Raw genomic sequence first — 22891 nt, forward strand, 5'->3', positions numbered from 1 at the left:
GAATCACCGGATTAATCTCTTACATTAACTCAGGGCATTTAGCCATTCCTGAGTCTATATACTCATTCTGTTTCGAAAACGAGAATCACACCAAAGGTATAGGCAAATTTTATCTTGCCCTACTGGATAAAATATTTTTTACAAAAACGAATCCCCATCTAAAATGGCAAAATGATCTACGGAAAACATTTACAGATATTCAATGGCAACGTTCCATTAAGCTAAACCACACCTTAACTAGGTGCACCAACTTCAGGGAGGGTCTGCAAAAAATCCAAATGCGGTGGTACAGGACCCCATACTCCTTGGCAAAATATTATGGCAATACCTCCAATTTGTGTTGGAGGCAGTGTGGACAAGTGGGAACTCTACTACACGTTCTATGGTCATGTGTGTCTCTAAGGCAGTTTTGGGCCTCCATCACAAAATTGATCACGAGAGTCACGGGAATTTTCAATAAGGTGAGAGTAGAACAGGCCCTGCTAGGTATAGACTTAGACTGGTACCCACCTCAACATAGGGCAGTTATTCAAAACATCCTTTCCGCGGCGAGACTAGTTATTGCCAGGAAATGGAAGGGTAGTGAGATTACCTCCATAGGAGAAGTTCTACAAGTGGTGAAAGAATCATATGAATATGAAAAAATAATAGCACACTCTGAAAACCGTTCCCAACAATTTAATGCTAGATGGTAAATTTGGAAAACTTATATGCAAAGCCGCCTGGGCCTTTAAGCCCTTAGTGCTAGAGTTACTCCCTCTTTGACTGTAGTGGCCGGTCTTCCCCTGTGGCACAGTTAGTACCCGTTGGGGTGTCACAGGGGAGATTGGGTCACCCTTGAATGTTGCAGTGTAGTAATTATATTTTCTACAACTTTCAGTTCTGACATATCTGTATTTAATGGTTTTGTTTTGCACACTAACATAAACAATGGCATGTAGTTCTGGCTGTTACAATACTTTGTACCCTCTGCTCTTTTGCTCCAATATGGAGCTTAATGCTTTCTCTTTCTCTTTGTACTGCATATCCCTCTATGTTTTTGACAGACAACAGTGATATGTATGTTTATTCTTTGTTATGTTTAAAACCCAATAAAAATGATTTAAAAAAAAAGTCACATGTGCTTTACGTGATTTTTTTTTTTTTCAAATATAAACTTTATAAAGGCACAGGGTGAGGAGAACAAAACAACAGAAGATGTCCACAATGACAGAACATGTGGCTGCTATAAGCATCAAGTGATACAAAACATACGACAACTACAGTTCAAAAGCGAGGTCTCCCGATTGTGCCCCTTTTCCTTTTTGTTATTTTTTTCAAGAAACAAGGTCAAAGTAGCGAAGCAATGGCGAACTGTGCTAGCAAAAAAGTTAGAAGGTATAGAGGGGAAGTGAGAGAGAGGAGGGAAGGAAGGAACATATTAGTAGGAAAGCATGGAGGGAAGGGGGGGGTAAACATTGAAAAAAAAAGGGGGGGTGAAGATCAGGGGGTAGAGAGCAGGATGCCATGCATCTCCATGTATGCCAATAAATAAGAGGTTACGACCCCAGTAGAGTAGCACCCTTGTCAGAGAGGACAAAAAGATCCCACGTTTTGGAATATTGTTCATGTTTGAGTTGGCCGATATAAACAAGGTCCTCCATCCTATTCACCTCTTCGACCTTTCGCATCCAGTGTGCTACTGTAGGAGGTGTCTGTTTTTTCCAACAAAGAGGGATGCACGCTTTAGCTGCGTTCAGCAGGTGCCTGACAATTTACTTTTTATATTTCGATGCGCTTTACGTGATTTTTATCCTGCTTTGTTTATCAGACATATGAGGAGATCATACAGTGGACAACTCCTTCATGCTGGATATGGTTGTGTTGCAGTTCATTATTGCAATGTCAATGTCTAGAGATCCCTTGATACTGAATATGGTTATTTTTCAGTTAGTTTTATTGAGATGTACAGGTGTTTGTGGTTTCCTGTAAGTTCAGAGACAACATGTTTTTTGTTTTTAGTCAGCAGGTCATTTTGCAATGCGTTTTTGGGTCATGATTGTTCACTTACAAATATATAAGTGCCTTTTTTGCCTTTAGATTATTGTCTTTGTTTTATATATATATATATATATATATATATATATATATATATATATATATATATATATATATATATATATATATATATATATATATATATATATATATATACTATATATATATACAGTATATACACAGATACAATGTTCTTGCACACAAATATTTTCAGTGTGAAAAACAGGCACAGTAACTTCAAAAATATGGAACATGAAAATGCCAAAGTAGATTTGTGGTGTTTAAATAATTTCTTCAATCAGTATTCAATACCCAAATGCAAATGGCATCAATCATATATACAAACTACAGGTGGTAAACTAGACCAACATCAGGTTTTAGGCTACTGAGTCACACCAGATTCGATTTATACTTCTTATCCCCCCAATCAAGGCACAGGATTAATATTTTTGTCACCTCTTTAGCCTCCCATAAGCACCTCTCAAATGTGCCCTCAGGAAAGCAAAGCAGCGCTATCTGTGACCAATATGTCCATAGGATACAGTGGTCTGAGCCACTTTTCTCCACCCTGGTGTCATATGATCGCCGTGAGCAAAAAAATTATTGAAAAAATATTTGTTTTTATAGTGCAGTGTCTCTATGGTGAAATTGTACAGCTATGGTGGTGATCACGTACAATGGCTGGCTGCTCTGATATCACTTGTATGTCAGTGCTGCAATCCATTATCTTTGATCACCGTTGCAGCAGACCAATGCTGCTTGTCAGTGTCCCTAATCACTGCCATGCACTCACAGTTTCCCTAACCGCCGCCTCATCACTCACAATGTCCAAGGTCACAATCACACAAGTCATATTGTCCCTGATCACTGATACACCAGCCATGTTGTTCCTAACCACTGCCACACTAGTTACAGTGATCCCATGTTGTCATTTATTAACACCAAACCAGTCATATTGTCCCTGATCCTCGCCACACCAGTCATATTGTCCTTAATCACTGCCTCACCACCTCCAGTGTCCCTGATCACCTCCACACCAGTCATATTGTCTTTAATCACCACCACACCAGTTACGGTGTCCTTGATCACTGCCATACCAGTCATATTGTCCTTGATCACTGCCATACCAGACTGTCTACTTTCCACACAGGGGTAATTTGGGTAATATTTGCACTGTAATGGCAGTCACTAGTTTAGGAATTCTTAATATATATATATATATATATATATATATATATATATATATATATATATATATATATATATACACCCCTCACATTTTTTTATATTTTATTATATCTTTTCATGTGACAACACTAAAGAAATGACACTTTGCAACAAAGTAGTGTACAACTTGTATAACACTGTAAGTTTGCTGTCCCTTCAAAATACTGTAACTCAACACACTCCATTATTTTATAAATCCCAGGCAACAAAAGTGAGTACACCCCAAATATATATATATATATATATATATATATATATATATATATATATATATATACTGTATATAGCATGTGCAGTTGAAAATATAATTTATTGTTATTAAAATTACCTTTCCTTTTCAATCTGCAGCTGCTGATATTTTCTGTAAAATTCACTGCAGGTTGCTACTGGAGGCCTTCTGTACACAGTTGGTGTACAAAGCTTTCCCAGAAATGTTTGTGGGGTTGGCTCACTAAATTAAATTTTCCAGAAGTCTGCATGAGGATGCAAGCTAGATTTTAGGCATACTCTGCAACAAAAATGTAATTTTGGTGAGAAACTCCAAAACAGTTAATTATTTTTAAAGGGATGCAGACCCTGCAGCTTTCTTCATTAAAACACTCCAAGTGCATCAGCTGATTAGTAATAAAAACATTTCTCCCATTTATATTTACTGTGTACATTGATATAATCAAGCAAAGAGCTATTCTTTCAGAGTGTAAGCAGGTTGGAATCTGCAAGAAAATGTGTTACTCCTTGCAGTGTACATTGATTACCCAGAGGGGATTTTTTTTTTCTTCAACAAAAATGGAGTTATTCTTTAAAGTGCTTGTAAACCCTTACATACACCCAGTGAAGTGTCTAGCCTAGGTGATTCACAGAGATAAAACAAATCCTTCTACGTAAGTTGTACCTGTTTATCTGAAGCCCTCTCTTCTCTACAGCTGTTCAGAAAGTGCAGACTTTATACAGCTTGTCAAAGCTTTCAGAAAGCAGGACACGGGAGCTGAAATTACACTCATTATTACATATACATTCAGGAAATGATGTCTGGAAATGAGGCTGTCAATCACTGGCTGTGTGTGGGAACTCCTTCCCCATCACGTTTTTGCTCTTTGCAAGAAGTGACTAATGCAGATAGCAGAGGAATGAGGCAGCAGAAACAAATGACATTTAGTGCTCTTGATTGAGACAAATACACACTATAGAGGGATATGCTTTGCTCATATTCTTAGCTCCAGGACTTAGTGGAGTGGCAGTACTTGACAATTCACATACTGCAGGCTGTATTAGCTCCAATTTGGCACCCATAATCTAAGGGCACGTCTGTATGTTTGTCACATGCTATCTGGTGAGTGTTCTGTGTTTTCACTGGTCACCAGGTTAATCAACACATGATTTGCAATGGAAAAGAATATTTTTTGGTGTACCTATGGACTTATGTTTCTTCGTTTACAGAGACTGGTTTGCACAATTGGTATAGTTGTGATATTATATGCTTTATATAGTTAGCTTATTGGAGACAATATAACTTTGTGTTATTATTTTAATTGCACATGTGTATTTATTTCTATAAATTTGGGTATTTATATAATATTGTTTAAGGATTATCGCATATAGTGAACACTAGCGCCCCAACCCTCCCATTTTACATAATTTTAGCAAGTGTTTCTTAAACCACTTGACGACCGCCCACCGCAGATTTACTGCGGCAGGCAGCCGCTCCTCGGCAGAGCGACATAGCTCTACGTCGCTCACTCTCAGGAGGTGCGCTCCCATCCCCGTTTGTCAGCCAGGGAGCCAGTGCGTGTGTCAGGCAGCTCTGATTGCCACCTGACACCGGTGACCCCCCTCCCCGCTGACAGAGAAGAACGGACAGCTGATGTAAACACAGCCTTCCGTCCTTCTCCCTGCAATGATCACAGAGGTCATGTGATCCTGCTATATAGGATCGCATGTCTCTGTGATCATCTCACAAGCCCAACCCCCCCCCCCCCCCCACAGTTAGAATCACTCCCCTAGGCTTACATTTAACTCATTGATCACCAAAAGTATTAACCCCTTCCCTGCCAATGGCATTATTACAGTAACAGTGAATATTTCTAGTACTGATTACTGTAGTATTGTCACTGGTACCCCCAAAAGTATCAAAAATGTCAGTTAGGGAACCAATCTGTGTGCCGCAATGTTGCAGTCCCACAAAAAATCGCATATCGCCAAAAAAAAACCCCAATAAAAACTACATAAATCTTTCCCATAGTTAGTAGACGCAATAATTTTTGCGCAAACCAACCAAAATATGCTTATCGCGATTTTTTTACCAAAAATATGTAGCAGAATAAAAATTGCCCTAAAATGTTAAAAAAAATTAGATTTTTACATTTTTTTGGGGGGGAATGTTATATAGCAGAATGTGAAAAATAAAGTTTTTTTTTTTTTTTTAAAAATTGTCGCTCTTTTTTTTGTTTATAGCACAAAAAATAAAAATCGCACAGGTGATCAAATACCACTAAAAAAAAGCTCTATTTGTGGTAAAAAAAGGACGTACATTTTATTTGGGTACAGCGTCGCATGACCGCGCAATTGTCCGTTAAATAATGCAGTGCCGAATCGCAAAATAGGGCTTGGTCATTAAGCAGGAAAATCTTTCGGTCTTAACGTGGTTAGCTTTATAGGGGAGCAGCAGTCACAACAAATATATTATTTTTTTTATTCTATAAATTTGGCGCCCAGATTTTATTTTACATTAGAGCAAATGTATACCAAAGTTAACAAAATAGTTCAATAAAGTTTACCTATTTACAGTGCTATTGTATCACTTGTACAAACAATAAACTTTTTAAACTGTCAACAAACAAACAAATTTGAAGCAGAAAAAAGCTATTAAAGGCAATATTTTAAATAGCATTCCCTACTTAGGTAGGGTATATTAAATATACAATACCTTTGCATGATGCTGTGGAACTTTAAGAGTTCAAGTACATGATCATATAACACTTTAATGTTTAATTTGCAGTTTAACAACTTCACAAATGCTGGTGAAAATTCTTAACTGAAAAGCACAACAACAAAGATAATGACATGTAAAATAGATGCAGCTTTATTTTATGACCTACTTAAAAGCTGGTTCCAAACTTTCAGTGGCAAGTGCTGAAACTCACATATACTTCACATCCAGAATTGGGATGCTTTTAGCTGTAATAGAAGTGTTAGTGTAGCGTATATAATTTTGTTTGATTGGTTTCAATCTAAAAAGCATACATCATAATATATGAGTGATTCTAGCTCATATTTAATTTTGTGTCTTTGTCTCCTTTCTTATGCTATTGTTTTTTCCAGTACAGAGTAGATAAGAGTCTGAGGTTTCTCAGTTTTGACATTATGTCAGGCTGATGTCTCTGTGTGGTATTTGCAGGGAAAAAAAAAGAAAAAAGAGAAAAAGTAGCCTTACAGCTGACAGTTAGTAGTTACTATTAGCTTTTAATTTTACACAAAACAAAAGCATAAAACATTGTTTTGGACTTTGGAACAATTTTGGTAATTTAATCAAAGCAATTACTTACAGGCAACCTTACAAACATTTTATGAAGATTATCTGTCATTTAATCCCATCTCCAGACAAAGATGGAGGAGGGTTTGTATCTCTTTTGAACCATTCAGCAGTGTCATTTGATCTTTTGCTATTAACACTATTCATAGCAATAGGTTAACAAAGCAAAAAGTTGAAGCTGTATAGGCTCCACCTGCTGACAGCAAGGGATAATATTAAATATTCTACTATTCTAGTATTCTAGTATTCAAGACTATTCTAATATTAAATGTTTCATATTTCCTTCAAAAATAAATTTCACAAATATTTTTTTTGTTCTAGCCATAGTAAATAACTTAAAAAAAAACAAAAAACAAAAAAACGCAAAACAAAAGGTGTTTACAAGGAACCACTGTCATATGTGTGGACTTTATGGGCACAACATGAGACAGATATCAACTACATAGATTTATCTTAAAATAACATTTATTGATTTATCTAAAACCATATATCAATAAAATTACATTGCAGGGTGGTTTGCAACAGCGGGGACTGATTCACCAGGTTTTGATATTTTCAGGACCCTCTCTTCTGGATTGGGGCGCCCAAGGATTTTCCCTTGTTTTTCTCCCCATGATAGGGATGAGTATACAGTATATACCGAACTCTCCTTTGATTTGAGATTCAACAATAGAGATATCCAGTACAACATCCAAGAGATGTACTAAACCTACAGGTGACCCCTAGAGGGAGAGATACCCACATATTATAGAAGTATTAACTTGATCCTATGTATATCAACCTGTTATTCTGATAAGAGAAAACTGTCTGTACATCTTCATGGTCCCGAAGAAACCTTGTGCGAAATGCGTCAACCAGTGAACAGGGAGACATTGATCTCCTGTGTACAAGCTGAGCTCATTTAAGGGCCAGTTTTGACAGTTTATTGAGACATGGTTTTAGATAAATCAATAAATGTTTTTTTAAGATAAATCTCTGTAGCTGATATCTGTCTCATGTTGTGCCCTTGAAGTCCGCACATATGACAGTGGTTCTTTCTGAACACCTGTCGTTTTGCATTTTTCTGAACAGATAAGATATTGGCATGCTCAGGATAGCTCTGTTTTTTGTTTGTTTTTTAAGCACAATGCATTCCCTGTAAAAAATTTGTGGCAAGTCTAACATTATTTAGAAAAGTTTCAGTTAGCGCAGTTTGGTGGCCATTTATGACCATTTATGTAATTTACTACCATGGACCTGCTGCATTGAAGTAACACATCTTGTGCTACCAGTGTGACCTTTTTTTTAGCTGTAGCACAACTAGGTGAAAAACTAGAATTGTTAAAGTCCAGCCGTGCTCCTGTCATAATACAGGACTCTAAGGGCCTGTGTTATTAGGCTTTGGATTTCTTTCAATGGCATCTGTTTGACATCAGTTTGAGATGATTCTGACAGGTGCATCTGACCTGCATACTTCTGATCTTCATTTGACCTGTTTTAAGTAGGTTTTGCATTTCTTTGGGTTTGTATTTCAAAACCTGCTTGAAGTGTACAAAAGCCCATAAACACATGCCCTAAAATTTTTTTTGCTATAACAAGAATTTTAACCACTAGCTGACCGCCCTATAGTAGTTTTACTGCTACAGGGCAGCATCTGTGAGCAGGATTATGTGTGTGTGCCGCCGCCGGGCTTCTTCTGCTGTGTTTATTCACAGCAGAAGTAAATCTGCGTGTGTGGACACTCGATGTGCACCGGCACCCGCCGATTGTCAGGAAGAAACTCAGAATGGAGCATTGCCCATGTAAACAAGGCAGAGTTTGACAGGGGAATGGATTCTGTGTTCCTGCAAAGTGGGAGCTAAAATCCATCTCTTCCTCTAGTAAAAGCAGCGCACATAATAAACACAAACACTGGCAAGGCACATAGTTAACCCTTTCATTGCCCTAGATGTGTAACTCCTTCCCAGCCAGCATCATTAGTACAGTGACAGTGCATATAATTTTAGCACTGACCGCTGTATTAGTGTCACTTGTTCCCACAAAGTGTCAAAAGTGTCAGTTAGTGTACCATTGTCCACCCGAAATATTGCAGTCCCACTACAATTTGCTGATCGCTGCCATTATCAGTATTAAAAAAAATCCAGTACATATCCCATAGTTTGTAGATGCTATAACGTTCACGTAAAACAATCAATATACGCTTATTGGGATTTATTTTACCGGGAACATGTAGCAGAAATACATATTGGCCTACATTTATGAAGAAATTTTATTTTTACATTTTTTTTATTGGATATGTTTTATAGCAGAAATTAAAACATTATATTTTTTGTTTTCAAAATTGTCAGTTTTTTCTGTTTATAGTGCACAAAATAAAAAAACACATGATCAAATACCACTAAAAGAAAGCTCTATTTGTAAGGAAAAAATGACATACATTTTATTTGTGTACAGTGTTGCATGACCGCGCAATTGTCAAAGTAATGCAGTGCCGTATCACAAAAAATGGCCTGGTCATGAAGAGAGGTAAATCTTCCAGAGGTCAAGTGGTTAAAAAAGTTTCTAGTCAGTAACAGCCCAGGATGCATATTTTACAAACCATGGATATTTGCTTAATCAGTGGCAGTGTGCATAACTTTTAGAATTTGGGTTGATGTTTATTGCCCAAAAGGATGAACAGATAATGGCAGGCTGCAAAATAGTCTCTCCCCTAATTAGTTCAGTCTGCTCATATAAGTTTAAACAGTTAAAGTGACATGTTTCATTAACGTGATATTAAAGGCTCATTTTTTTAAGCAAGTTCATTTGTCGATAAACTCTGGACTTTCCTCCAGTTTTATACTTTCCCCTCATTGCTATGCCCATTGCAGTTTTAGGGTGGCTTCTTTCCTTTGCAGGGTCCCATGGAACCTTATGTGTGTGCTCTCAGTCAGGACTAGAGCTGTGTCTCTCTATGCTGTGTGTATTAGAACAAACACAGAATAATAGTTTAAAAATATATATAAATCCTGTGAGCTACTTACTCCAATAAAAAAATGAGCTGAGCCGCTGGCACTGATCACAACCCCATATATGTGCTAAATGAACTAAACATTCACAGTAATGCCGAGCTACAGTGCTCAATATGATAAATAGTGTTAAAAACTCATCATATAAAAATATACTAGAAACAATAATAAATAATTACATGTGTCAAGTGTCATAATGAACCAACATCATAAAACACAGATATTCCCAATAAACGCGAACTATAACAAAGAAAAAGTGCAATCCACAGAAATGAGTGCGATCCAAAAAAAATATTAATCATAAATGTCCATGCAAACAAAAAAAATATATACATGCAGCCTCCTCCAAATATTGATCCTCAAACTGTGCTTCTCAAACACTCAACTCCTTTCCTGTGCTTGAAAAAAATGTGTGTCACCACAGAATGCTCCCCCCACCAGGAATAATCTCACCTGGGGCGGAGTGACGACCACAATCAAGTATGATCAGTAACAGCCTTTAAGCCTCTCAAGGGCTACAGCCAGTTTTCCCAACCTACTCTCCTGTTATCTCCTCATATAGAAATTATGGCATCCAGAGACATGTATATAGAGGAAAATAAATCAAAAGTGCATATATCCTTCTAAAAAGTGATTTATTGAAAGAACATATACAGGGTACTCACTTTCATCTGGTGCTTCCAGCTCACCAGACTAATACAGGCCTAGAACTCAGTTTCTGGGAGGATTCCTGTCACCATACTGACTCCTCCCCTACACGTGTCGACACAGGGTCACGTATCATCCTCAAGGGGATTTCACATTGTTTTTGGATCACACTAATTTCTGTGGATTTCACTTATCTTTGTTATAGCTTGTGTTTATTGGGAATATCTGTGTTTTATGGTGTTGGTGCATTTTGACACTTTACACATGCAATTATTCATAATTTTTCTAGTATATTTTTTAATGATGAGATTTTGACACTATTTATCATATTGAGCACTATAGCACGGCATTACTGTGAGTGTTACAGAATAATAGTTTAGAATAGCATGGCTCTGCCCTGCTCCTCACTTGCTCTTTCCTCCTCCAAGCTAAAAGACTGACAGCTGCTCAAAACTGCACTGTCCCTTTTTCCCTGTGAAGTAGTGGGAGTTTAGGGAAGTAGTGCTAAAAGGCTTGAATAAAAATTTTAACAAATGGTTTACTGGGGAATTTGTTGATGAGAAATAAATTCTTCTTTAATAAACAATGGGCACAATTCACTAAGCGATATGTTAAAGCATTCCAGTATGTGGTAACATATCGCGCATCGTTAAAAAAAAAAATGGTTCAATTCACCCATGCGTTATCTGGTCGAAAATATCGCACACATCTCGCATTAACGTCACATCCTGGCGAGAATCAGGGAAAAAGATGTATTTTGGTGCTATTGCACGGAATCCAATTATAATTTGGTCATGGCTGGTATGGCATGACTTCTCTGTGTGGAGGGCTCAAGGTACCCGATCAGTTGGATTTTGAGCTCCATTATCAGTTGCTTGGATAACCTAAACTTCTGCAGGGTATCAGCTTCTGAGAATTGGTCAAGAAGTGTGCATTCCTTGAAGGTTCTTTCCTTTAAAAGGACCACTTGACATCTCCTCTTCCTCTTCTGTATTGCCTTAAATTCCAGGAGACTGGATGCAAAGGGCTCCATTTCAATAAGTTATCCTCTAACAGCCTCTAGAAAACAGTCCTCACACTCCACACTCCTATGACACTCCACACACCTCCAGCTTGCACTTTCCTGCCTATGTTTTAACCAATAACGGGAGGGGGGAATCTGACATGGCCGTGGTTACCACATAGTTATCGCAAGCTTAGAGCAGTACTTAATTACCGCATGCATTTATTTATTTATTTACCTTAATGCCTTTTTCTGCCTTGTTTACCGAATGTTTTGGTGTTTCTGTTAAATACCGCATACGAGCGATAGTGAATTGACATTTTTGTTATAACATGTGTTGAGTGATCACATGACCGACATAACGCATGCGATTAGCGTTAGTGAATTGTGCCCAATGGCACAATTGAATTTTCATGCTTATTTTATTTATAAAAGGTACTGTTTTGCATATTGTACATTCACATCAGTCCCTGTCCTCATAAAGCTTACAATCTAAGGTCCCTCAATCACATTCTTACATATATTAGAGCCAATTTATCCAGCAGCATGTCTTTGGAGTGTGGGAAGAAACCCATGCAGACACAGGGAGAACATGTAAACTTTGTTCAAGTAGTGCTGCTAGGCAGAAGTGCTAACCACTTAGCCAACATGCTTAGCAGCTGTTAAGTCACAACTAAATGATGTTGAATTAGGAACCATCAAAGTACAAGAGAAATATGGAATTATTGTAGATTCCCATGCTGTACTTGTTACTTGATCATTTTATGCAAATTAAACCTTTATGATTACAAAGAGGAAAAATTGGCAGTCAGTTTACCTATACTTTTAGAGGGGTGCAGGTATGGTTCCCATAATAATGTGTTGGGTTGTTATTTCTGCACATATATGCAGGTCTAATTATTGTTTAATATATGATTTTCAGTAAAGATAACTGCTACATATGCAAGTTTCCATACTCAATTTTACCAGGTTTGTGACGTGTTTGTGTGAAACAAAGTTGAGACCGTCAATGCTGTTACACAGCTACATCTTCCCTGTATCTAAAGCAGCTTTTTTTAACTGGAGTGCCGTTGCACCCTGGGGTGTCATCTGGGTTCTTTACAGATGCCGTGGCAAAATGCCTAAAACTGCCCAAAAATTGTACACCAGACAGCGGGTGTATCATGTTTGCCTTTTTTTGTTACACAAAGCCACAGATTTTTATTGTGCAGCAATACAACCTTAGGCAGAAGAAACACTGAATACTAATCAATACCAATGTGCAAAGGAATATTTGCTTCCTAAAATATTCATATAGATTCCTATGTGTGTGGATGCTGCTGCAATATGTAAAACTATTAGTTTAATTGTTTACATTTTAGAATGTGGTTCCTCGAGCTGTACATCATTTTAAAGGGTGCCTCTGTTTAAAACGAGGTTGAGAAACACTGATCTTAACCAAGTTTAAAAAAGAGTTGCATTAAGTCACCAGCAGTTGTTATTAATAATGGTGGTTGCCTTATTAACAACAGTTTCCGTGAGTTTTGGTTAAAGATACAACAATTTATTAAGCAGATCACGGGTGAAGATATCCCGGATGATCCCTAAATATGTCTTTTTCATAAAACAAATAGACCTTTAAAGCATTATAGAAATGTAATAGTTCCAAATTTTCTTAATGCTGTGAAGGGGGACAATCCCCCCCAAAAAATGGTATGCAATAGAAGCCCCTACTATTAAGGAATGGTGTGGGAGGGTTGAATATATATATAATATGAAATACTTGTGCAGTAGAGATGAAGAACGAGTTGACAGTTTTTCAAAAAAGTGTAAAAAGCGGTTGGATTTAAAAAAAAAAAACAAGAGAGTATATACAAATCTGGGAAAACAAGGGAAATTAGCATGATTAGGGGGCGTTAGAGGTATGCTGAAAAGATGGACAGGATTAAAATGGTGGAAAGAGGTAACCGTAAGGAGATTGAAAGGGAATGGGGAGAGAGGGTCGGGAAATAGAATATGTAATATGTATAACTGAAGGAACTTTGCTTCTTTTTAATGGTTTTGTAGAATTAATTGAAATTAATAAAAATTATAATAAAAAAAAATAAAAACGAGGTTGAGAAACACTGATCTAAAGGAAGTTTAAAAAACAGTTGCATTACGTCTCCAGCAGTTGTTATTATTAATGGCAGTTGCCTCATTAACAACAGTTTTTCACCTTCATTAGCTACTGCATAATTTATAAATTTCACACCTGGGAAGATAATAATTCACATTTATGAAAGCATTTGAAAATATAGGCAATGCATGTTAATGCAGGAAAAAAAAAAAAAGATTTAGCATATTTATTTCGACCAATGGCATGCCTATTTAAAACCTGCATCTTCTACTCACATATGTTATATACATATAAATACAAAATAGCATTTATTATTTACTAAATAAAACAATAAGACCTTAGTTCAAAAAAGCCTATCTCTCTGTACTTGTGTTCTCAACTACATCAAAGTAACTCTGACCTGATTGACCCAGCTCTCCTTCTGTAGGCCAATAACAATTTTCTTGACAGCATCACTTTGCTGGGTTTTGACATGTCCAGCTCTGAGAAAAATTATATGTCATCTCAGTTTGATTACATCCTCCAGCTTATTTCCCATTTGTAGAGAAGTGGCTTTTGCTGCATTGGGTCTCACTCTGTTTACCTATAATTGATTGCTTGTAGTGCATTCTCTGACATTGCTACCTGTTGCTGCCTCTTTTTCCAGGTCAACTGGCTGCAGGTACGTGTGAGGTTGTTACATACGACAGAGATAGCAGTCAGCCCCGAAGGACTATAGCCCGACAAACAGCTCGCTGTGCGTGTAGAAAAGGACAGATTGCCGGCACAACAAGAGCAAGGCCAGCCTGTGTAGATGGTAAGAGTCCCTTATTAATAAATATTTTTTAAAAAAGTATTAAAATGATGAAGATATTCAAATGAGTGTACAGTGGTTTAGGAAATGTCCTAATTTCTTGAGTAGGCCCAGCTGTAACTCAGCTAGTTCTGTCGTGAGAGTAATATGGGCCCGTCACAGAGTACTTGGTTCTGAAATACTTGTTGTTAGATCTTTTATTCTTACAGGAATTTTATCATGAGGAATATTTGTAAATATGACTACTGTATTTTCTGGCGTATAAGACTACTTTTGAACCTCAAAAAAATCCCCCAAAAATGGGAGGTCGTCTTATACACCGAGTATAATATCTCCAAGGTAACCTAAGTATAAGTATTACCGGTAGATCATGTAATAGGGGGGTCGTCTTATACGCCGGAAAATACTGTATTTTTCTCATTCTTGTTGTTTTTATTATGGAGATGCCTTAGGAACCAGCTTCAGATTTTACATTAAAGGCCTAGAGTTGTTTAGCTATGTCTCTTTCACGATTTATGAATGATTCACAGAGGACACTGTCATTGTTTGCAGTTGTCTCTTTTGTAGAGTCAAGTTTTTAAGCCCCTACTTTGGAATTCTAAGCCCACATAGACTTGTTAATTAATAGTTTGCACAGTGTGTGTGTGAGTGCGTGCGTGTATGGGTATACATTCACACACATTTTAACAGTCTGTTATATTTTAGTGCTTATATACTTGATCCAGTATTGTATGCAGTGCACACAAAATGTTTATAATGCATGTATGCATTTCAAAACATGTTTATGCTCTCCAGTGGTGTGTAACAAAGTGTTGTTTTACTGCCGTAGAGCTGAGGATAAAGATGTAAAATAGTAAGCCAGACATTTAATGGAGCGTTCTAATATTCCTTGAATTCTGAATAACTGGACTCAAAACATTTTTGAATAATACGAATGAAAAATGTAGCTTATGAGATGTACCCACTGCTGCCCGATTAGTAGCTTAAAAAATGCATTTTGCTCCGATTCAGATTCAGTGTTTTAATGCCACCCTTAGGCTAATGTGACTTTTCCTGCGTGAAAGTTAATGCAGTTGAAAAAAAAAAAAAACACTTGCAGCATTGTTAGAATAGTATTTCTCCTGTTTTCCTTTTTGTTTCTAGTATTTTGTCTCTCATTAAAATGATCACTGCATATGACTCACTGCCAAAACAGTAGCAGCCTGGAGCCTTCTCACATGCTAATTCTGTGAGGCAAATGTTTGTCTTTGGAAAGAATGCAATTTTGTGTCACATAAACAAATTGCATCCTTTTGCAGGTACTGTCATGTCAAACTAAGTTTCATTTTTGTTGCTTATATACAAAGATCTACTTTTTGAGAATAATCATCATAATGACCTATAAACAGAGTTTGTATTGCATTACAATTAAACCATGATTGAGTTAGCTTGCTTCAAGGCTATTTATGCCAAAGCATGTCAGATATTGCCTTTAGTTTTATGAACTAAATTAAGGAAGATATAATACAATAATGTATTTTTTTCTAAAACATGTGACATTATTTATTATTTGTTCAAACCTCTATTTGAAGTGGAACTTTAGTCAGAAAATTAAGATTACTTTGTGCTGGGCCCTTCTGCAAGTATAGCTATGTAAAACATTAAAAATAGGTGCCTATACTGTATAAAATCTAGTAATTCACTGTTAAACCCTGCTCTGCACATGCTTAGTTGCTCTCTATTTTTTTGGTACTGCGCCAAAAATATTGACGCTGATCTGCTGACAGCCTAAAGATTTACTGGTGCTCAGGGGATCTGGGCTTCAGCAAAATGGCAGCCTCCAGCAAAAAGAAATAGGAAAAATGCTGGAGGCAATTTACAGTAAAAACTAATTTTGGTAGCATAAATATTAATATGAAATGTATGTTCCTTGCTAAAGAACATTGTTTTTAAATTTTTATGAGTAAAGTTCCACTTTAAGCAGGTTAAAGCTTCTGCATGTTTATATAGATATGGAGCCATGTACAGTACAAGCTTCTATAAGCATTCATGTCCATGCACAGTGGCAGCTACTGTGTTTGCCATAGATAGCATGGGGGACTGGGCAACACCATGAGATGTATGTTATTGCTCCTAAATGGCCGATAGTTTCCAGTGCTGGACAACTGCAGTGTGGGCAGATGTCAACATGGTGCGATGTGTTTATCAAGGCACATGTGTTATTTGGCTGTTGATTGTTTATAGAGTTATTCTAGGCTGAACTTCCACTTTAAAGTTTAGGCTTAGGAGTCGGTTAAGCTGTAGGTTTATTTTTATGTTTTGAGCTTACGTAAAGGAATAGATTGAGAAGATAAGATGGAAAAATGCCTCATTCTCTATTGGCATTACATAGGCACCTCCAGTCTTCCCTGGTGCCCAGAAATTTGGGTAAGACTGGTATGAAAATTATAGTGAGTATTTTCTTGCTCAGTAGAATGGCCCTACTCTATCATATCATGAATCCCCTTATTCTTTGGTAACTCATCCAATTGCAATGATTGAGCAGTAGTATGGTTTTGACAATGTGAGGGAGCAAGTCCAGGCTGCATCCTGGTATAACACATATAGGTACCTAAGCTTTGTAGTGCCACTTGCATTTAAGGTATTTTTTATTGTATTTGTTAGCATTAATAGTTGTGTTTATAGATCATTTTGAAGTTTAAAGCCAGCTGCTAGGTTAAGGGAATTAGTAAATTATTAATTTACCTTTACAGTCTTTTATGCAATTTATTTTACTTTTAAGTGTGATCATTTTATTTTTATTTATTTTTTTGGTCTTTTTACCTAATATTTTATGTATGAAATTTCTTAGCAGAAAGTTAACATGTATATAGTGTAATGCGCCTGTTGTTTAACTACTAAATGATGACATAACATTCTTCAGTAGACAAGTTATTCCAAAAACAGCTTCATTTGGCATTGGGAGGAGCAACAGTATATGCTCTGTCTATTTTCTAAATTCTATACTAAACTGAAGACATTAAAATATTTATTATTTTTTCACATTTATTTAGAAAACTAGGCAATGTGTAATTAGCATGAAACATTTTAGGGGCATTTTTTAAAATAGTTTAGTAGTTTAAAATGGTTGGTAACAGAGCAGATAATGTTAGCATCATCATCAATAAAACATATTTTATGTTTTTGTTCATTATGCAGTATATTGTATATAAATTCATACAGTTTTTTTTTTAAATTGCATGCTGTATGTAATAGACTTCTTAAAACAAAACTTAAATATGAGAATTTAGGTTGTTTACTTTTTCAAAAGACTCAACAGTGCTCCGCTATGTTTAATGGTCCACTATTCTCCTTTTATTCTAGTAGTTGTACAGTGAACTGCTTATTCTCTGACCATTAAGAAATATAAGCCCCAAGAGCCACTTTGTTAATTTACTCTGTACACCCTGGACTCAATTCTACCATTTTCTTTGTTGACCTATTGGGTGAATAATATATGCTTCATTGATCTTTGCTGTCACATCTAAAGAAAGGTAGGATGTAGCTTGATAGGCCATGTAATGAATTCATATTAAACATCTAGCTAGTTTAGAAAAATCACCTGCACAACATTGCAGTAAGCAGCAACTCTTGTATTATATTAATATAAAACGCAGAAATATATATTTTACCTTTTAACAGCAGAATAAAGAAAATGTTCCGACAGCCACATTACCAGTACACTATAGATGTTCAGCTCTTCTACTCAGTAACTTCAAGAGAAATGTTAGTGTCATATATTGATTTATACAACAGAAAAACAAAGTTCCAAGCCTATCTGGCCTCTACAAATGTTATTCAGTGGCATGTCTATTTTTGTAGCTGGAATTGACTCTGTGCAGGAGGTGGCTTAGGCAGAACAAATTTATGGTGATAGATGAAGATGTGCCTTGAATAGATCAGTGACGTGACTCTCCTTTCTGTACTGTATAAGAGGACTAGTTATTCCTAATATATATATATATATATATATATATATATATATATATATATATATATATATATATATATATTGTTTCACCTTTGTTTTTGTAGAATATTCAATACCTTTTTACAATATTGCAGTATTCAGTGACTACATTAATACCCATAATGGTAGGTTTTCTACCAGTATTAATATGGTAAAGATAAACAAATGTAACTTTTCTAAATGTTGTTAAAACAGGTTTGCATTTCTAAAATGTAAAAGAAGGAGATATGCAGTATCTATGACTGTGGTAGCTATACCATGGGTACCATCTTGTGAAATAAATGGGGTCTTCCTATGTAGCTGAAGTTTTCTTTGTCTTTGACCACACTCATTTCATTAATCGTCTGAAGTGGTTGAAAAAGCTAAAGGTTTTTTTTTTTTTACCCTAATGCATTCTCTGCACTAAGGTTAAAAAAAACCCCTTTAAGCTCCCCCCTCCCCAAATACTTACTCGAGCCTGATCTCAGTCCAGCATTATGCCTGAGAGCAGCACCACTGCTCTCTCTTTCTCTCCCTATATTCAGTGAGAGCAGTTGGAGCTACTGGTCCCTGCTGCTGTCAGTCAAATCCACTGATGGGGCAGAGCTGCACTGTGTGTGTCAGAAGATGCGGCTTGCTGGGGGGGGGGGGGGTATTCAAAGGCAGAAGGAGCCAGGAAGAAAAGTATTGGGGCTGCTCTGTGAAAAAAATATTGCATAGAGCAGGTAACTATAACATAATTGTTATTAATAAAAAAGAGACTTTAATATGACTTAAAAGCAGGTCACCTTTTATCATCTTGGTATATTTTCAATAGAATACTGTTGGTTCATAGAACCTCTAGAGGAATATAGAATGGAATAGACATTTTTTTCCATTTGCACAATATGTTTGGCGGATATTGTACTATCATTATTTATGTATTTATTTTATATAATCCCATGTTCATTATTTAACAAACCCAGACTGTATTGTTCGGGATCGTACCGGACTTTTGGTATTCGGTACCCGGACACGGACCCGAACACTTCACGGTATGTTTGGGATACTGTCCGTTGTTCGGTATGTTTTGGCGCGGTTTTAATGGCGCGGTTTCAACAGGTGCAAGGCAGCCAATCAGCAAGCGTTTAACTAGTGTGCCCTTAGAAGCCATCACAGCCATGCCTACTAATGGCATGGCTGTGATTGGCCAGTGCAGCATTTGACCCAGAATCTATATAAGCTGGAGTCACATAGCGCCACGCGTCACTCTGCTATAACTATACTAGGGACAGGTTCCTGATGCTTTTCTCAGGGAGAGATAGGAGATTACCGTAGGGGCAGGCTGGAGATTGCTTTGAGGGAAAGAATAGGAAGAATCTTCTTTAATCAGACAGTGATCTACATTGATTTTATTGTGTGGGGGTGCAGTGCACAATCTTTTTGCCCGGAGGGAGAGATAGAAGATTATTGTAGGGTCAGGCTGGAGATTGCTTTGAGGGAAAGAATAGGAAGAATCTTCTTTTATAAGAGAGCGATCTACATTGATTGTATTGTGTGGGGTTGCAGTGCATGATCTTTATGCCCTGAGCCCAGTGAGGAGGAGGAGGGAGAAAAAAAAAACTTTTGTCAGTCTGTTAGGTGGGCAGCGTGCGGTGTATAGCGGCCATGTAATGCAAGCTCAGTGCATATGTGTCTGCTTAATCTGCATTTAAAAAATAAAAAAACTTGTTTCCTTCATATTTTACTTTGACATATATTGTTTAGACAGACACTGCTTTTTCTAATCTGCTCTTCAAAAAGCACCAATGTAAGGGAAAAATTATTATTTTTCAGTATTTAGGGAAAAAATATATTTTTTCAGTTTTTCATTCATACTTTACTGTCATACAGCGTTTAGACACTGCTGTTCAAATCTGCTCTTCAAAAATCACCAATTAAAGGGAAAAATAGACATTTTTCATTTATACGTTACAGTGAGATACACCCATTGGATACTGTTGTTGTATTCTGCTTATCAATAAAAACCCATTTAGGGGGAAAAAATGTAATTGCGGCCTAGTCTGCATATTTTACAGTGAGCTACACCCATTGGATACTGTTGCTGTATTCCGCCTATCAATAAAAACCCATTTAGGGGAAAAAAATGTAATTGTGGCCTAGTCTGCGTATGTTACTATGAGATACACCCTTTAGATACTGTTGTTCTATTCAGCTATTCAATAAACACCCATTTAGGTAAAAAATATTAAATTGCGGCCTAGTCTGTATCTGTACGTGTGAGATACACCCTTTAGATACTGTTGTTCTTTTCGGCTATTCAATAAACACCCATTTAGGAAAAAAAAAAATGCGGAATAGTCTGCATATGTAACTGTGAGATACACCCTTTGGATACTGTTGTTCTATTCCACTATTCAATAAACACCCATTTAGGGGGAAAAATAAATTGCAGCCTAGTCTGCATATGTTACAGTGAGATACACCCATTGGATACTGTTGTTGTATTCCGCTTATCAATAAAAACCCATTTAGGGGGAAAAAAATAAATTGTGGCATAGTCTACATATGTTACAGCGCAACAAGGCACACAGGTCTCGCATGGAGGCCCAAATATTGGTGGTGAAGTGGTGCTGTTCCGCAGAGCGACTCACGCGTGCGTGCTGCAGCTGAAACTCCACTATGGCCTGCTGCTGCTTGCACGGTCTGGCCAGCATGTGCAAGGTGGAGTTCCACCTTGTGGGCACGTCACATATGAGACGGTAAGCGGGAAGGCCCGATATTACGATGCAGCGCTGACAGGCGAGCAGCAGCAGGGTGAGAACGCCGAAGGTGTGCACAGATGGCCTGCACTTTCTGCAGCAGCTCTGACATATCTGGGTAATTTCTAAGGAACCTCTGCACCACCAAATTCAGCACATGCGCCAGGCAAGGCATGTGTATCAAACCGGCTAGGCCCAGAGCTGCTACGAGATTTCGCCCATTATCGCACACCACCAGGCCGGGCTTGAGGCTCACTGGCAGCAACCACTCATCAGTCTGCTGTTGAATGCCCCTCCACAACTCCTGCGCAGTGTGTGTTTTTTCCCCCAAACAGGCAAGTTTTAAAACTGCCTGCTGTCATTTACCCCTGGCTGTGCTGAAGTTGGTGGTGAAGGTGTTACGCTGACCAGATGAGGAGGCGGTAGAGGATGAGGAAGCGGAGTAGGAGGAGTTAGGAACAGGAGGCAAACTGAAGCGCAATGCAATCCTCGGTGGTGGAAGGACATGTTCAAAACTGCTATCCGCCTCAGGCCCAGCCGCCACTGCATTTACCCAGTGTGCTGTTAGGGAGATATAACGTCCCTGACCATGCTTACTGGTCCACGTATCCGTAGTTAGGTGGACCTTGCCACAGATGGCATTGCACAGTGCACAACTGATTTTGTCACCCACTTGGTTGTGCAGGGAAGGGATGGCTTGCCTGGAAAAGTAGTGGTGGCTGGGCATGATGTACTGTGGGACAGCCAATGCCATAAGGCTTTTAAAACTCTGTGTCTCCACCAGACGGAATGACAGCATTTCAAAGGCCAGGAATTTTGATATGCTGGCATTTAGGGCCAGGGATCGCGGGTGGGTAGGGGGGGGGGTACTTCCTCTTCTGCTCCACTGTTTGGGAGATAGAAAGCTGAACGCTTCCACGGGACATTGTGGAGATGGTTGTTGGTGACCCAGGTGGTGGTGTTGCTGGCAGATCCTCTGTTTGCGGGGTGGCAGGTGCCGGTCTCACTACAGAGGTGGATGAAGAGGCCGAGACTGCAGAAGAAGAGGAAGCAGGAGGAGCCAGAGACCTTTCTTGGTTTTTGAGGTGTCTACTCCACTGCAGCTCATGCCTGGTCATGCAGGTTGTGCTCAGGTTGAGAAGGTTTATGCCTCGCTTCAGGCTCTGATTGCACAGCGTGCAAACCACTCATGTCCTGTCATCAGCACATTGTCTGAAGAACTGCCACACTAGGGAACTCCTTAGAGCTGGCTTTGGTGTGCTCGGTCCCTTGCTGCGTTAGGCAGTAGCAGGCGTAGTGTCTAGGGCACGGCCACTCAGCTTTTGCACCCTGCTCCCTCTTCTGCTGTGCTGGTGGCTCTTTGCGACCATCGCCTCTTCCTCCAAACTACTCAGGTCACCTGCATGACATTCATTCCATGTGGGGTCGAGGACCTCATCATCCTCCACATCATCTTCCACCCAGTCTTCACCCCTGCCCTCCTTGTTGGTCTCCACAATTCGGAATTCAGCAGCAGTTGGCACCTTTGTTTCGTCATCATCCAAGACGTGCTGCGATGGTCCTCCCATGTACTCATCTTGAGACATAAGTGGTTAGGCATCGGTGCAATCAATCTCTTCCACTTCTGGGGCAGGGCTAGGTGGATGGCCCTGGGAAACCATGCTAACAGAGTCATCAAAAAGAAGAAAAGACTGCTGCATGACTTGGGGCTCAGACTGCTTGGCTGATTTGCAAGGGTATGAGGTGAAAGATTGATGGACATCAGCTGCAGGTGCCAACTCTGACCTTTCAGAAGAAGACTGGGTGGGAGACAATGTGAAGGAACTGGAGGCACTGTCAGCAACCCAATCTACTATCGCCT

General features: G+C 38.2%; 1 protein-coding gene across 2 annotated transcripts in view; it reads left to right on the forward strand.

Moving 5' to 3' along the window:
• TAFA5 (TAFA chemokine like family member 5) overlaps positions 1-22891 on the forward strand; it is a 624707-nt gene that overhangs the window by 288942 nt on the left and 312874 nt on the right. For both annotated transcript variants that reach the window (XM_082254399.1, XM_082254398.1), the window contains exon 2: positions 14176-14325. In XM_082254399.1, coding sequence (XP_082110525.1) covers positions 14176-14325 — 150 coding nt within the window. The remainder of the gene's footprint in view (positions 1-14175; positions 14326-22891) is intronic.

Source organism: Pelophylax lessonae, assembly GCF_965119305.1.
Source record: "Pelophylax lessonae genome assembly, chromosome: 4".
Taxonomy (NCBI): Eukaryota; Metazoa; Chordata; class Amphibia; order Anura; family Ranidae; genus Pelophylax; species Pelophylax lessonae.